Below are 17,669 nucleotides of genomic sequence, written 5' to 3'. Positions count from 1 at the left end.
CTTGCAACTCAAAATGAAATTACCCTTTTAATGTTTGACTTGGGAAGATAATAAAACTTTCTGAGTTTTACTTTCCCTATTCTGCTATAAACATATCTTATCCTTATCTCTTAACTTAGGATGGAGACTTTTCTCGGCTCTTTTTTTTTCTGGGGGCCTATTCTGTACCCTAAAAGAGCTGGTACCTGGAAATAATGAAGAATTACCTTGTTTTGCTTTAAAAATGTTATTTCTTGGGGGTTCCCTTTTGGCGCAGTGGTTGAGAGTCCGCCTGCCGATGCAGGGGATACGGGTTCGTGCCCCGGTCCAGGAGGATCCCACATGCCGCGGAGCGGCTGGGCCCGTGAGCCATGGCCGCTGGGCCTGCGCGTCCGGGGCCTGCGCGTCCGGAGCCTGTGCTCCGCAACGGGAGAGGCCACAACAGTGAGAGGCCCGAGTACCGCAAAAAAAAACACATGTTCTTTCTTATAATCAAGTTAGAATGTAGGATTTTATTCCATGTTCAGGTCTTTAACTCTTAAACCAGAAAGTGCATTTGAAATATGAGTAAACAGAACAGCTAAGTGTTTATGAAGGGAATTGGTGTAAAGAGCAGGTAAGATGCAGAAGACAAATTTTTTTTTAAAAAACCTTTGACCTTGCTTTTTAAGCAAGTACTTATTTCACAATTCAAGATTGGGCTTCCCTGGTGCACAGTGGTTAAGAATCCACCTGCCAATGCAGGGGACAAGGGTTCAAGCCCTGGTCTGGGAAGATCCTACATGCTGCGGAGGAACTAAGTCTCTGCACCACAACTACTGAGCCTCTACTCTAGAGTCCACGAGCCACAACTACTGAGCCTGTGTGCCACAACTACTGAAGCCTGCGTGCCTAGAGCCTGTGTTCCTCAACAAGAGAAGCCACCGCAGTGAGAAGCCCACGCACTGCAACGAACAGCAGCCCCCACTTGCTGCAACTAGGGGAAGCCCGCGCGCAGCAACGAAGACTTAACACAGCCAAAAATAAAAACATAAATTTATTAAAAAAAAAAAAGAATTCATGATTGTTTTACTGATGTTGTTTTCTTCTTAGTAAAGTCTTGTTCTTATTTTTTTAAATAACAAGTTTTTCATATTTTTTTTCTGATTTACTCTTCTAGGAAATGATGGCAGAGAAAGAAAGAAGCAGTGTGGTTATAGCAAGGATGAAAGATCGGATTGGGACATTAGAAAAGGAACATAATGTGTTTCAAAACAAAATGCATGTCAGTTACCAAGAGACTCAACAGATGCAGATGAAGGTATATTTTCATTCTTTGAATACAAAATCAAATATTTGTATTCATTTAATTAGCAAACTTTTAAGTGCCCTGGGTTGGGCTTTGGTACAAATGGCTAATTAAACTGTCTCCCTGTCCTTAAGTAAGCAACTTTTTGGGGAGGCTAGAAGTTGACAAGTAAATACGCTGTTATAGTAGAGGTAAGCATCAGGTGCTTTGGGACAGCGCAGATGAGAGGTGGGGAAGAGAAGGATTGATAGGGAAGACTTTTTAGAAATGAGAAGCAGACCGTGTTGAATCTTTTGAAACAATTAGGCATTGTCAGGAAAGCAAGTGAACGAATGGGTGCTGGGTATGAGACTTATTACTTGGTGTAATTCCTTCCCATCCCATGAGATGATGGTTTGGTAGGTCTCTTTTGGGGCCCAGGATCGTGCTTTTTAATGAGTGCACTCCAGGTGTTTTCAGCATAGGTCGTCTAGTGATAACGGTTTGTGAGAAATACAGTAAAGAGTTGTGGTATTTGGGAATCAGGACTGGAATGAAGAGACCTAGAGAAATAGATGGAGGTCTTGTCTTAAAGGGCCTTATATCCCTGAAGACTGGGGAGCCAAGTGAAGGAGTTTAAGCAACCCAACAGTGTGATTATATTAGTATTTTAAATTATTACTCTGGCATAGTATGGAGAGTGGCAGCAGTGTAGAGAGTGGAACAGGGATGGTTGAAAGGCTTTTGCAGGAATCCAAGTCAGAGAATGAGGACCTTAAGTCAGACATTGATAATGAGGGGATGAGTTTGATAAAAAAGAGATAGTAGATAGGGCTTGATGATGGAGTGGAGAAGAGAGGAAAAGTGATAATGGTTTTGGCCTAAGTGACCTTCTCTCTCTGATCCTTATTTTCACCTGTTTTCTTTCAACATTTTAGAAGGTTCAGTGCTTACTGCCTATTTTTACAGTGTTATCCATTTTCATGATTTCGGTTAGGTCTGGACCAGTGATTTTTGTTGTTGTTTTGAAGAACATGGTTTCAGTCTGCTTGTCAAGTGGGCTTCTAACACTCCCTCTAATTGGACTTTGTGGACCAGTGATTTCTTTTTGAAATTGTTTACATTGCTGGCTGATGCTTCAATTTGAAAGTGTTTGTCGTCACCTCAAAATTAACGTATGTCTAAAATCAAACTCTTGCTTCTGGTCAGGTTGTTTTTATTTTCTAATGTTTTGAGGCATTATTATCCTTATGCTTGAATCTTTGACTTCTCTCTCCCTTGCCCAATCTACAATTTGTTCTGAAATCTTAAAGATACTTTATTTCTAGTTATTCCTGCATTCAGGTTTTAGATACGACCCTAGTTTATTATTTCATACTAGCATAATTATAGCACCTTAATAGATCTCTCATTTCCTTTCTGATATGTGTAATTAGTACCAGATTTTTATTTGCAAAATATTACTTTGATCACATTGGTAGTTTGCTGAAAAATTTACTGCTATTGAAGTTCCAGTTTTTTCTGTGGAAATACCACTAATAGCGATAAAGAAGTGAATGAATCTCCTCTCAGGTTCTTACTGCATCCACTACTTTGATGCTCTAATTTGGCTCAATCCTCCATCTTCCCAGGCCCCAGCCATTTGAAATATTCTTTCCCATTAACCAGGTTATTGAAGAACTGATTTTCCTGGCCTTGTGTGATCTTTTTTCTTCTTAATTCTGACTTACTATTCATTTGAAAATTAGTGGGATACATGTAGCAACATCTTTTATTGAAGGTTAAGGGTGTTGAAGTGATTCTTTTTTTCAACTTGATTGCTTATAGAGGCCAGGATATAGATTACATATGATAAGTTCTCTGAAAAGTGGAAACATAGACTTGATTTTCTTAATTGAATAGGTTTACTAAAAATTATTAAGATTATTTCACATACTAAATTGAGGTTGTGGGGATATAAGATTCAGTGTTCTTTGTCTTTTGATTCTGTAACTCTGAAATAAAAAACAAGAAGCCAGATATTTTAGCAAGTAGATTTTTGTGTAGTGAATTTGCCATCTATTTGGCTATGGCTCAATTTGTAACTTAATGTAAATGTTTTGAACATGTTTTCAGTTTTTAAAGTTTTGATTACTAAAATCTTTCATTAAAATATTGCTAACACAAAATTGACATTAATTCTATGTGAGTCTATTGTGTAGGAAAGAGTTCTAAAACATCTTTTAGTTCTAAAACAGCATCTCAGTGTATTTATTTTGCCTATGATAGCAGCTGGCATCTACTTGCATTCTTGAATGCTGTGGCAGCTTATGTTTACTTTGTATTCGTCACTATCAAAATTTATCCTTTAAATTTGTTTATATTTATTTGAAAAGGATATCCAGACTTCATTCTATTGATGCTTTTTACATTCTCATCATAATAAATTTTCTTCGAAGTTAGCTTTGGCAATCATTGTTTTCTAAATCTATGTGTGTAAAATTATTTTAGTTCCAGCAAGTTCGTGAGCAGATGGAGGCAGAGATAGCTCATTTGAAGCAGGAAAATGGCATACTGAGAGATGCTGTCAGCAATACTACCAACCAGCTAGAAAGCAAGTATGTTTGCAAATGCTTTACTTTTAATAGAATGGCAGAGTATTTTCATTGAATGATAGAGTATTTTCTTCAGTCAACAAAATGGTGTTTGATAATAATTGGTTAGACTTTTGTTTTTTACACTTGTTTCTAAAATGAATTTTCTAAAACTATCCTCTTGCTTTTGAAGAACCTCTTCAGCTAAACTGTATGATGAACACTAGTGCCACCAGTGGAACAGTTTATAAATTTATGAGGCTGAATTTACAAGTTTTAAACCTTCTATTCCATTTAACAGTAGTTCTCAAACTTCATTATTCTGAAGAACATCTGGCATGTTAGCTAAAAATCATATTCTTGAGTCTTACCCTTATAAGATTATGATTTATTGGCTCTGAGATGTGGAATCCTGGAATCTGCATGTTAAGACACATTCCTTGTGATAGTGATTTAGTTGGCTGTGGGCTGTACTTTGACAAACAGTCCAAGAGAAGACTAGTAGCATGCTTACATAGAATAAATATTCTGACTGGTTGATTTTAATAGATTTTCAGAACACTGATTTGAGGGTGACACTGTTGATTCGTGCTCATGGTGTGTGGTCATCTGTTTTTCTTGATTATTTTTTAGTAATTTTAGTATTTCTGTTATTGTCCTCAGAATGATTCAGATTACACTCAACCAAACTTCATTATTAGTAGTCACTTATAGCATTCATTTTCATTTAGCTATAAGTGGAATTACTAACTCAGTATAACTCATATAAAATATATTTTGTTTACTCTTCATATGTGTTTTGTAGTAATGGAAGGTTCCTAATCCAGTTACTGTTTTCAGGCAGTCTGCTGAACTAAATAAACTGCGCCAGGATTATGCTAGGTTGGTGAATGAGCTGACTGAGAAAACGGGAAAGCTGCAGCAAGAGGAAGTCCAAAAGAAGAATGCTGAGCAGGCAGTTACTCAGTTGAAGGTGATATATTCCTACCTTTATCATTTCATCAATAATGTAGGTATTCAATTCAATGACATTAAAGTGTATATAGCTTTGAGAAGTGTAGTTTGAGGCTTAATGGGACTTCTGTAGTCTTAGTGCTCTGCCTATATAGAAACGTGTACACTAATGAAACAATTGAATATAGGCTTGAGTTTGCAGTTAAAGACTTTTTGAAGATATGAAAATTGAAATTAGCTGATTGACAGGCATACACAGTAGAATTTCGTCTTATATATATGGAGGTTAGGGTGTATATGTGTAAGGCAAAAATCAAATTTTTGATAGGTAGTTAAAATCACCTTCAACATCGCTTATACATAACTTGGATTTCTCAGTAAGTTTAGTAGAGCCTGTTTTTATTCCGGCATTGGAATAGATGATTTTCCTTTCCTTTAGCACGAGACGAAGTAGTGCTCCAGTTGCTTTCACTTGAGCCATAGTGGGAAAAAAATCACACATTGTTTCTTTAGACACCAGAATGGCACTTGCTGTCATGAGATGCTTATACTAGGAAGACACGCATGGGGTTGCTCAGGCTGACTGAGAGAGAGGAGTGGACTCATTTCTCTGGCACTTTTTAGCCTGTGTACATTGAGTAGAGTGACGAGTAGAATTGTCTGTTCCTCCTTTTACTGGGGAGAGGATTTATTGAACGTATAGTTCAATTTCTGTAAGTTAAATGTATCTGACAGACTCCTACCTAGGTCATTGATACAATCAATATAGCTTAATACCAGTTCTAGAGTAGTAGGGGTTAAAAGGGCTTTGAGAATAATTGAATGCAGAAAATAGCATAATTTTTGTTTTCTTGAAGTTTTCATGGGTCCCTGTGGGAGAGTGATATAGTTGTCCTTCCTTTCAGTAAATATTTGTCTTGCTGGTGTGTTTGCTGGTAGCATTTATAAATATGGAAGTTTGTGCTCTATGGATATGGATAAGTAGATAAATGACATTAAATATTATAGTCATAATTGAAGTGTTGTGCTATACCTAAAAATAAGAATTTTAGGTGCCCACTGAAATTTAGCAGTAAAGATACTATCCTTTTGAAAGCCTGTCAGCTGAAGGAAGATCAGTGGAAAGCTGATCAGAGCAAAGTGGATCAGGTATATCCATAGTAGTAGCTATATTGATGCACCAGCACAGATATTGAGTTTCTGAAATAATCTCCAATCTGTAAATCTTGTGTATTGGAGGGTAGAATTGCAGTGGCTGAAAATATCTGTGCATATTATCAGGCTGAGCACATCTGCCTATCTTATTAAAATGTAGGAGACTAGTGATTAGTTGTTGGAATAAGCAGTTTTATGTCACAACAGTAAAGGTAAAGGATGCTTTTTTTCCGTTAAATTGGAATCCTGTATTTGTGCTGACTTATCCTTTCTCCAGGTTCAACTGCAAGAAGCTGAGAGAAGGTGGGAAGAAGTCCAGAGCTATATCAGGAAGAGAACAGCAGAGCATGAAGCAGCTCAGCAAGGTAAGGGGAAGTGGTATTCATTTAAATTTAGTATGTAATTCTGGGTAAAACTTCCTCCCCTCTCCATATGTGAAGACAGTGTAAATTGGCATTTTGGTTATAGGTCAATAAAAATAGCTTTTACACTTTCATAGTACTTTTATTTCTTTAACATTTCTTAGGGTTTTAAAAATAAGCTCTCTAGTTTTGTCTGAGGCATTAAGTTATAGTCAATAAATAGGGTAATGGGAACCTGTGCATGTTCCCTTTCTGTAGTTATTCCCTCTGGTTCCTTGATCAGTTCTTCATTTAATTTTTTTTTTCTAAGAAGGACTCATTCCTATATTGTGAAGAGAAAAACAGCAAGAGCATTACCATTCCAAGTAGTTGACTTAATTTTTTTTGGCTGCGTTGGGTCTTCGTTGCTGCACGCAGGCTTTCTCTAGTTGCAGCAAGCGGGGCTACTCTTCATTGCAGTGCGCGAGCTTCTCATTGTGGTGGCTTCTCTTGTTGAGGAACACAGGCTCTAGGCGTGCGGGCTTCAGTAGTCGCAGCATGCGGGCTCAGTAGTTGTGGTGCGTGGGCCCTAGAGTGCACGGGCTTCAGTAGTTGCAGCGTGCGGGCTCTAGGGTGCGCGGGCTTCGGTAGCTGTGGTGCGTGGGCTCAATAGTTGTGGCATACGGGCTTAGTTGCTCCACGGCATGTGGGATCTTCCCAGACCAGGGATCGAACCCGTGTCCCCGGCGTTGGCAGGCGGATTCTTAACCACGGCGCCACCAGGGAAGTCCCCAAGTAGTTGACTTAAAACTGCCTACTTAAATGCTAACTTTCACTACTTATTCTTAATTTGATGAATTCATTTAGGAAATAATGGAGCTTGTATTAGTGTGTTTTATCTATGTTTCCACTACTCCCCTTCCTCCCATGAAAACGGTGGAGAGCTAGTAAAATATAGTTCCAAACACAAGGCTAGATCATACAGAGTTTTGGCTCTTTAGACCTTTGGTTTCCTCTGATTTTTTTCACTAAATAACTTACTAAAGCATCTTTGGGGAAATAAAGAATGCTTGCGAGAAATGATATAAGAGTTTTAAACATCCATGTACCATTCATTTAACACATTTATTGATTATGTATTTTGTGCCAAGCCTTGGGTACAGCTCTGGGTATAGGGAAAAGGCAATCTCTGATCTCAAAAAGCTCACTCTCTGGGAGAGGAAGTGAATTAGTACAGTGTGGCAGGTGCTGTGAAAAAGGTAAGCATAGACTGCTCAAGGGAGCCATATGCAGGAAGCAGAGGAGAGATTCAAGGAGAGCATTCTAGAGGAGGCAGTGCCTACACTAATGACGAGTAGCAGTAACCAGGCCAAGGAAGAGACCTTTATAAAATGCAATGTTTTGTTAGATTTACAGAGTAAATTTGTGGCCAAAGAAAATGAAGTACAGAGTCTGCATAGTAAGCTTACAGATACCTTGGTATCAAAACAACAGTTGGAGCAAAGGCTAATGCAGTTAATGGAATCGGAGCAAAAAAGGGTGAACAAAGAAGAGTCTCTACAAATGCAAGTTCAGGTATCTAATTTTCCCTCTTTAAAAAAAATAAAGACGGGCAGTGGTTGGATGTGTCTTGTGTAGAAGAGAGAGGGTAGCCTATCTTATCCTAATTCTGGAGTGCAGATGAATAATTCTAATTTAATCTTCAAGCAGTTGTCACAATATGATCTGAATATGTGCTCAAAGATGCCTTTACCCACAGTCTTATGCTTTTTTGCATTAGATTAGGAACAGTACAATGTATTCTTAATTTCTGCTTTGTAAATTAGCTCTCAGAATAGAATGCCTAATCATTGTTTAAAATGACGCCTTTTGGAATCTAAGAGTGCCTTTTTAAAGGTAAACAGATGTACCTGTAACTCATTTTGTTCATATACATTGGTATATTTAACAGAACACTTTTCCCTCTCCTTTTTGGTTGTTCTTTATGAAAGGATATTTTGGAGCAGAATGAGGCTTTAAAAGCTCAAATTCAACAGTTCCATTCCCAGATAGCAGCCCAGGTAATGGTGCTTTCTTATTGCTTGTCATTACTAATGGCTTCCTAGCTGTGTAAATAACCTGAGTGCCTGTTGAGTGCTGCGTACTGGATTAGTAGTTGGGTGACTAGTCAATGAATCAACTGGATGATCCTAAGTGCTAAGCACTCTGATAATTAGTATAGTGCTGTAAGAAAACACTACGGAAGAAATCCAAATCTAATGGGAAGGTGGGTTAGAGAGTTTTTAACTTTAGGAGGAAAAAAATGTTGATTACCATCCTGTCAGAAAACAGGTGTCAAGAATCATAGTTTATGTTTTAGAAGTATTCACTAAATATTGACTAGCCATAAGGGAAAACTTTGTATACCCTCAGGTGTTAGCAGTATGTTAACCATAGCTCTCAGGTTATATATGCCAAAGAATCATTTTTAAATTTATAATTCAGTATAGTTTGAGTGTGAAACCTTCCAGAGTTTTCTAGGTGGTATTGTAAAACCTGTTAATCTTTGGCATCATTCTTATGTAACATGATAAATAGGTAGATACATAGATATAGATATATAGCCTTTAGAATATAAATAATATAACATTAAGAAGAGAAGAAACTTGCAAGTACTTAGCTTGTTTCCATAATATACATACTGTGAATTTCAGTTTCAGTTCTTCAACTTCAAACTTCTAAAAGTTGTTTGTAGGAAAAGTAATAGAATAGAAGTCATTTTCTGTGCAAAAAGTGGTTTTAACATTAAAAAGTTGTTTGTAACATTCAGGCAAGTTGAAAATCCCAAAACTTTGAGGTTGCCACCGTTTTTTTCTTTTCTAATTGTTTTCTTTTTAGAAACTATAGTCTAAGATTAATTGGGAAAGAATTATATAATATAGGAAAGGGTGTGTGTATATTGATGTATGTGTGTATGTAAATTATTAACTCAAATTGGATTGAGATCTTAAGTTACAGAAAATTTATCAGAAACTTAATATTTAGAGAATGCTATAAGTACCTTTTGAAAAGTAAAGATAAACATGAGCATTACCAAACGACTTGTTATCTTAATCTTGAATGGTATCATTTCATTATTGGAAATTGTTACTAAGGAAAAGAAGCACATGAATGAAAAATAGCCTTTGCTGCTGTTTTTCCTATTTATGTGTTGCTTGGCAGTTACATAGTTTTCAGACCTGTCAACTTACTTTATTAAAAATGTCTTATGATGTGTATAATTCCCTAATACTGGCTGTTATTTATCAAATTTACTTTCAGAATATTAGCTGTTATTTAGTGAACATTCATCATGAGCCAGATACTTCCTTAACTTTATATACATTTATTTCTTTTAATTTTTAAAGCTTTATTGTGATGATTATTGTACAACTTTAAAACTTTCTCTTAAGGGCTTTTATGTTGACACTGTTTCTCTTTCTTAGACATCCGCTTCAGCTCTAGCAGAAGAGTTACATAAAGTGTAAGCCTGCCTTTCTATATTTCTCTTAAAATTGCTTAGTCACCACTAACTGATAGCTGTTAGATTCTACACTTATGTTTGACTTTACGTTCTAACTTGTTCAAAAAATACTCTCAAATAGATTTGGAGCAGCTTTTGCTCTTCTACCCCTAAGCATTATGTATTCTATGTTTTTATGTCTTTGTCATAAAAAGAGTTGGGAAAGCTTTTTTCCCTTTGGGCTTTAGCAGTTATGTGGAAGAGATTATTGTGATTTGAGATTAGTGGAAGTTAGTTTTTGTGTCTAATAAGTAGTTGTAGCTACTCTGTATCTAACTATATGGTGGTATGCCCAAAATGAAGTTCTTTTTTTTGGTGTGTATTGTATAATTTGCATAGACATGGATCACTTAAATTCAGAAGACCTGGAATCTTTTTTTCAGATTGCTAGGCTTGTGAGCTTAAAGTACTTAACTTCTTTGACCTCAAGTTTTAAAATAGGGGTATGTATTTTAAGGAGTTGTAGTAATGCCTGTGACAGTTACTACTAAACTGATATGGTCTGTAGAAATGGAAGGTACGGTTATGTGAAAAACTACTTGAGTAAGGATGACCATATTTGAGGCTTCTAATCCTTTGATTTGTGACTTGACTTCTAAATGTTTATTGAATGTACAAATCTATTTCCTGTTAAAGGATTGCAGAAAAGGATAAGCAGATAAAACAGACTGAAGATTCTTTAGCAAATGAACATGATCACTTAGCAAGTAAAGAGGAGGAACTTAAGGTACAGTAATTCTTATAAATGGCTACAGTATTTTATAGTCATTGAATGACCCTGATCTTGTAATTAGTATGAGTGTCTGTGAAGACTGGAAAATACTCTAGATAGAATTCATTTGAAAAGTGTCTTACCTCTTTTCTAAACTACAAAATCCTCTTTAGCCCTCTAAGAGAAGTTCAAAGGCCTTTTCTCACATGATATTTATTATTTATAATAATTTGGGAAATATGTTAAATAACAGAAGTTGATGGTTTTCTTTCTGACTTAAGAAATTGTAATTTGAGACCTTTGCTTTGAGACCTTTGCTTAGGTAGAAGAGATACATTACAAAACTTCAAATTTAGTATTAAATACTTCTAATACTATTTTTTCCTTCTTGTTCTAGGATATACAGAATATGAATTTCTTATTAAAAGCTGAAGTGCAAAAATTACAGGCCCTGGCAAATGAACAGGTAGATCTTTATTGCTTTTAAGCATTTACCTTAGAATTACAGTTTGTTGACACTTATTTTCATTGGTATTGCAAACCTTAGTTTTACTTATGTAGATAGTAAACATAATGGTTACTTGTGTTTGGCTGCATGGTGTGTTGTTAAAACCCTCTTCTGTTTTTTTTTTTTTTTCCTGGTACGTGGGCCTCTCACTGTTGTGGCCTCTCCCGTTGCGGAGCACAGGCTCAGTGGCCATGGCTCATGGGCCCAGCCGCTCCGCGGCATGTGGGATCTTCCCGGACCGGGGCACGAACCTGTGTCCCCTGCATTGGCAGGTGGACTCTCAACCACTGTGCCACCAGGGAAGCCCCAAACCCTCTTCTGTTTGACCATGACTCTCACAACTCACCTAAATGTTACTATATTCATGTTGAAATTAATGTTTGATCCAAGAAATTGATCACTTTATCAGAGAATTCAGTAATAACACTTATGATGTGCTGATTTGTTTTAGCCTTCTGCCATTTAATCAGAAAAGGATATACCTTAAACTAGGATAAAAGTTGAACAGTAAGAAGTACAAAATACTGGACAGCGAAAAATATTACTGTAATGTATGCTGTTGATTTAACTATTTACTCTAAATATATGAAAATATAACTTTAATATGTAAAAATAAATAAAAGAATAGTTTGGAGTGCTTCCTGAGAAATGATACAATTCTCATTTCTAACAGGCTGCTGCTGCACATGAACTGGAGAAGATGCAAAAAAGGTGATTAAAGTATTGCTGTACATGGGCCATTCATACATTTATGTTCCAGTGTAATTACAGAAGACATTGCTGCTTATAGCTGATAGTTGTGCACATAATTTATGTAAGCTTCCTGTATATATGAAGTATTTTTTTTTCTCATAGTATTCACGTTAAGGATGATAAAATAAGACTGCTTGAAGAGCAGCTACAATGTGAAATTTCAAACAAAATGGAAGAATTTAAGGTGTGTAATTAAACTTGTCAACTCAGCTTTCTTTGAACAAACTTGTGTAATTTTCAGTTGAAGTGAATGTAGAAATACTACTTTTTTATATGTGATCACTCTGAAACAGTGTTTCTATAGTTTATTTGGGGACTTCTACAAACAATTTTATCATAGACTTTTTGCTTTGATTATTTTGACTTACCTGTTTTTATAGTAGACTTTTGATACTTGTTTTGCCCCAACCTTTTCTTTACAGTTTTCATTTGGTAGTTTGAGATGGTTTTATTTGCCTCCATTGTTGGTGTAGTGCTAATTTCTGGTCATGGCCAAAACAGCTTGAGGATTATTGTAAAGCATTCTGATTGCCAGGGTACATCTCTGCATGCAGTAAGATTTGCTTTTTTTTTTTTTTAATTTTAATTTTTTTTTTTTTTTTTTGCTTAATAGGAATCCTGTAAGTACTCACTTATGAAAGCAGGGTTTCCCAGAATTCATTGGCACAGACGATTAAACTCTTTGAAATACACATGTAAGGGTTCTAAGCACAGTGTTAACACTGTTTGGGATAAACCACATGACTGAATTAGGGGGGCTCAGTAGAAACAACTTTTTATAGATCATTGTATATGTACATTATACTATTACTGTATTCCTGTTCTCTGGAAATATGTTCATTGAAACTGAAAAATGGAGCCTCATGAGATTTGCATTCTTAGGTCAGTATATAATTCACCTGTCACTTTATAAGTACTTAACAGTAATATGGCTTTGATTTTTAAAAAAACATTCAGATGGTTGCTTTGTTACCTTTTCTTAATAAAACATTAAATTGAGATTATTTCTTTTAGATTCTAAATGACCAAAAGAAAGCATTACAATTAGAAGTTCAGAAGCTACAGACTCTTGTTTCTGAACAGGTAAGGCTTTTCATGAATTATAAGTTAGAAATATCCAATAGATAACAAGGTCTGATTCTTCTTAAGTAGTAATCAACTCGTTCATTTTTAGAAATTTTGTTTAAGTGTAGATATGTCTTTTAATTGCATTTCTAATCATCTTGTGCTAATCAAGTCTCTAAATTAAGGAAAATTTAATTTCTCTTCCTGAGAAGAAGCTAATGCTGTTTATAGCATTTTCCAAAAAAAAAAAAAAGTTTAATAGGATGCATAAAAATAATTTCTTTAAGTCATTTTGATGCATTTGGCTCTCAGGATAATAGTCAGACTTTTGGAGCCTCACTTTTTTCTGTAAAGCAGTGTGGATTCTTAAAAAGAGAATGGGTTTGAAACCTACTACCAGCACTTAAAAGCAGTGATGTTGATCAAATTGCTTAACCTTTCTAAGACCTCTCATTCCAGGTCTCCTACATTGAGATTTTATTTACATTACAAACTTGTTAGATTTAAATTGGGGAGTTTATGTATAGTTGAGTAGCCTAGTGCTTTGCATATAGCAGACATCTTAAGCCTTAATTCCTTTCCTTTAGAATATTTTTTTCCATCTCATCTCCACCCTCTATTGCCATCATACTTCTTTCTGTATTTATAGCAAGCGGTCAAAACTGTAGCAGCCTGAATAAGCATGGCTCCGTAAACTCGAGCCCCAGGTGATGTCTGTTCTGTGGCTGTTCCTAAGAGTTGCCTTCATACTCTTCTAAATAATTCTTCAAATTCCAGTTTTTAAAAATATTCTAGAAACACTTCATATTATATGACACATTAAAATGAAGGCATGTTTCTCTACTACTGTTAAATTTTGACACATTTTATTAGAAGCTGAAGTGTAAGTTATTGCAAATGATATAGCACTTCCTTTAGCAGATGCATGCTTTCTTTTTTATTTTAAAATCCACATCTGTGCAGGTATTGAATTGGTGTAAGTAGCTGTGCCAAATGTTGTGGAAGTATTTTAGAAGTATTTTGTGAACATCTGTTTACTTGTCAAGAATTAATCCATTATTTGTTTTCCTCCCCCACAAATATGGTATTTAAGTGCTTTGCATAAACTTTGTATATGCTTTACCCGTTCAAACTAAAGGTAATAGAGGAGAAAATGCTGAACAAATGATGTTTAGTGTGTGGACATGACTTCATGCCAGTGTAATGCTCAAATGATATTTAAGTTTTATTCTTAAATCTTATTCCTATTTCCTTTTGTTGTTATACAGCTTTTAACAGATAAGATATTTCATCAACTGTAAGAATTTTTTTCTCCTCAGTTTATTATCTCTGAAGTCTGGATGTATCTTAGTCTCCGGTTACAGTTTAATTGGAGGCATCTTTAATTTTTAGTGTTATGTAAACATTTTACCAGTTGTGAGATGCAACATTGGTGACTTGGATTAGATAAAATATGATAGATATTTTTTGGCTGTGTTAATTCTTACCCAGAAAAGCAGAATGTAGTCCTTTTTTTGAGTTGGTTGTCAGAGATTCTGGAACACCTATTTCAATATATAAAGTTTTAAACTTTCTAAAATTCACTTCATGGGAGGTAAAATAAATGCCTAGAAATTTCTGAATCTACCCTAGAATTCCAGTATTAAAGGTGATGGTAATTCTTAGTTTTAAACAGAGTACCTGGATCTTTTCTTTTCACTTCTATTGTATACTAAAAATGATATTCTTCATCATTAGACAAGAGTAAAACCATTAGCCTTAATTTTTTTTTTCCCCCTTAAGGTAACATGATAGCCTAAGAATTACCTAGTTTTCTCTAGTTTCTTTATTTTGGGGGGGGGGGTGTTGAATTGTATTTTATTAAAAAAAATTTTTTTAATTGAATTATAGTTGATTTACAGTTGTGTTTCTGGTGTACAGTAAAGTGATTTATATATATATATATATATTCTTTCTCATATTCTTTTCCATTATGGTGTATTACAGGATATTGAGTGTAATTCCCTGTGTTATACAACAGGATCTTGTTGTTTTAATTTCTTTCTTACTGAATCAGCCTTCTGTCTACTATTAAGCTTCTGTGTATTTTTAAATATTCTGTTAACATAACTTTTAGCGTGAGATGGATTCTTTTTTTATGAAGAATAGTTTTATGAAGAACAGTCCACAGAACATAATTTCATAGCCACATTTTAAAATTTATTTAAAAGAATTATTTGATAAGAGGAGAAACTCATCTTTTAAGATTTGCTCTTTGGTAATTCTTAGAATTTTTCCTCCTTGTCCCGAAAGCTTTTTTTTTTTTTTTTTAAATAGTCTAGAAAGCATATGACTGTGATGTTATGTTTTTGGTTGTCATTGTGACTTCTCTCTCTGATCTTAGCAGACCAGAGAACCAGCTCTTTGGTTTTTCCTCTGGTCTTTTTTTTTTTTTTGTGGTACGCGGGCGTCTCACTGTTGTGGCCTCTCCTGCTGTGGAGCACAGGCTCCGGACTCGCAGGCTTAGCGGCCATGGCTCACGGGCCCAGCTGCTCCACGGCATGTGGGACCCTCCTGGACCAGGGCACAAACCGCGCTGCATTGGCAGGCAGACTCTCAACCACTGCGCCACCAGGGAAGCCCTCCTCTGGTCATTTTTATTGCCACTGCTAGTGAAGGAAGAGATAAAGATTAGCATAATTTGAATTTCTTTCATTTCCACCTTTCTTTAACCCATTCCTACCCAGCAGTCAGAATTCCAAGTGACAGTTGAGAGATGAACAGTTTAGTTATGTAAAAAAAATTCTGTCTCTTTGCTCCATGGATTTTTATCCTCGAGGAAAAAATTGAGCTTATTGAAGCACAAACCAATAATGGTGCCAAGTTTTTGTTGTTTCTTTAGGTGTAGGAAGCAGAAAGACAGCAAATATCAGGTAAGGTAACCTGTTTATATACTAGAGAAGAGAAGACTCCATTTGGATGTAGGCCTATGGATAGATCAAAGAAATAAATCAGTTACTAAGATCTCATTTCTTCAGAATAAAATAATACTTTTTGTGGGGGAAGGTCCTGAGGTGTCTTATTTTTTTTTGAGCATCTTGACTTTTTAGCAAAGGAACAGCATGACTTTTTAGTAGTAGTTTTTTAAGATTCAAAGATAAAGATTATTAAGCAAAAACTGTAGCAGTAGGAAGTTTTTTTCTTTTGCCCCGCAGCCTGGTTCTGTTTTATTGCAGAATAATTCATTGTTGTATGATGTAGTTTTGAAAGTCATCCACGGAGGAGAAAATTGGATTGGATTAGATTAATAATGTATAAAGGTAAAATATTGGATAGATAACTAAGTTGGGTCGATTTCATGCAATTGAACATTCAGTGAGCAATTGACCAAGAGTACTTGTTAAACTGTAACCTTGTTAAAGGATATTGAGTCCATTATATTTTTACTAATGGAGAGTATGCTAGGTACTATGCTGCAATGCTAAGGCTACAGAGATGAATGAGACTTGGTTCTTGCCCCAAGAATGTGGTTTAGTGTGGAATTAGGTGTACACACAGAAAAAGTGTGATGAATAAAATTCTTTTTTTGAAAAAATTTTAAACTGTGTGTACAGGTTTAGAGGAAGAGATAATTCTATCTGAAGGAGAGTAAGAGGTGCCACAGAGAGGGGACAGCTAAACCTGATTTTGAAAAATAGCCAAGAATTTGCTGACAGCTATGGGGCAATCCAAACTGAGGGGATACAGTGTTAAAAGTCATGGTAGTGTGGCCAAATTGGCATATTCAGAGCATATTGGCATATTGTGGAAGTGCAAAGTATGAGGTATTAAGGGGAAGAGAAAGATTTGCTAGGGCCTAATCATGAAGGACTTTGTAGGCTGTGTAAGGACCATGAGCTTGATCTAGAATGTGGTATGCTACTGAAGGATGTTGAAAGAATGACTCAGCATTTTGTCTAGTATTTTAGTTGGATCATTCTGGTAACCATGAGGTGTTTGAATTTATGTGGTAGTGAAGTATGCAGTACTAAAGGTGTAATACAACTAAATGATCAAGCTGCATATAACTAGGACTTAATAGTGTTGTCTTTTTTAAAAAATTGAGATACAATTGACATGTTAATTTCAAGTGTGCAACATAATGATTCTATATTTGTGTTACTGTGAAATGATCACAGTAAGTCTAGTTAATGTCTATCACCAACCATACTTTGTATTGTTTTTATGTGGGACATGCATCAAAAATAAAGATGGACAGGACTTCCCTGGTGGTGCAGTGGTTAAGAATCCGCCTGCCAATGCAGGGGACACGGGTTCAAGCCCTGGTCCAGGAAGATAGCACGTGCCACGGACCAGCTAAGCCCGTGCACCACAACTACTGTGCCTGCACTCTAGAGCCCATGAGCCACAACTACTGAGCCCACGTGCCACAACTACTGAAGCCCATGTGCCTACAGCCCGTGCTCCACAACGAGAGAAGCCACTGCGGTGAGAAGCCTGCGCACCCAATGAAGAGTAGCCCCCACTTGCCACAATCAGAGAAAAAGCATGCGCACAGCAATGAAGACCTAACAAGGCCAAAATAAATAAAATAAAATAATACAATTAAAAAATTTATTAAAAAAAAAAATAAAGATGGACGAAAGCCATCTTGATGAAAGATTTATAAACTTACTGCATGATTTATTTTTCACAATTTATAAACATGATTTAATGTACTTTTGACAGCTCCTATGTCCTTTCTGATGGTAGGAAAGTTTTTTTTTTCCCATTCGGAAGTTCTGTACCTCTCACGGTATAGTCCTTATGAACTCTAGAGACAGGGAGAAGAATTAGGGTATT

At 35.9% G+C, this 17,669-nt stretch overlaps 1 protein-coding gene across 9 annotated transcripts in view; it reads left to right on the top strand.

The window, feature by feature from the left end:
• The window catches only part of KTN1 (kinectin 1), a 118,714-nt gene that overhangs the window by 62,435 nt on the left and 38,610 nt on the right, over positions 1–17,669 (top strand). For all 9 annotated transcript variants that reach the window (XM_082848356.1, XM_082848362.1, XM_082848361.1 and 6 more), the window contains 12 exons: positions 1,139–1,279; positions 3,737–3,843; positions 4,660–4,792; positions 6,206–6,293; positions 7,678–7,844; positions 8,261–8,329; positions 9,734–9,771; positions 10,447–10,537; positions 10,920–10,988; positions 11,704–11,741; positions 11,886–11,967; positions 12,798–12,866. In XM_082848356.1, coding sequence (XP_082704482.1) covers positions 1,139–1,279; positions 3,737–3,843; positions 4,660–4,792; positions 6,206–6,293; positions 7,678–7,844; positions 8,261–8,329; positions 9,734–9,771; positions 10,447–10,537; positions 10,920–10,988; positions 11,704–11,741; positions 11,886–11,967; positions 12,798–12,866 — 1,092 coding nt within the window. The remainder of the gene's footprint in view (positions 1–1,138; positions 1,280–3,736; positions 3,844–4,659; positions 4,793–6,205; positions 6,294–7,677; positions 7,845–8,260; positions 8,330–9,733; positions 9,772–10,446; positions 10,538–10,919; positions 10,989–11,703; positions 11,742–11,885; positions 11,968–12,797; positions 12,867–17,669) is intronic.

This window comes from Leucopleurus acutus, assembly GCF_964270905.1.
Source record: "Leucopleurus acutus genome assembly, chromosome: 1".
Taxonomy (NCBI): domain Eukaryota; kingdom Metazoa; phylum Chordata; class Mammalia; order Artiodactyla; family Delphinidae; genus Leucopleurus; species Leucopleurus acutus.
Note: the sequence above shows the minus strand (reverse complement) of the source record. Positions and strands in the feature narration are given on the sequence as shown.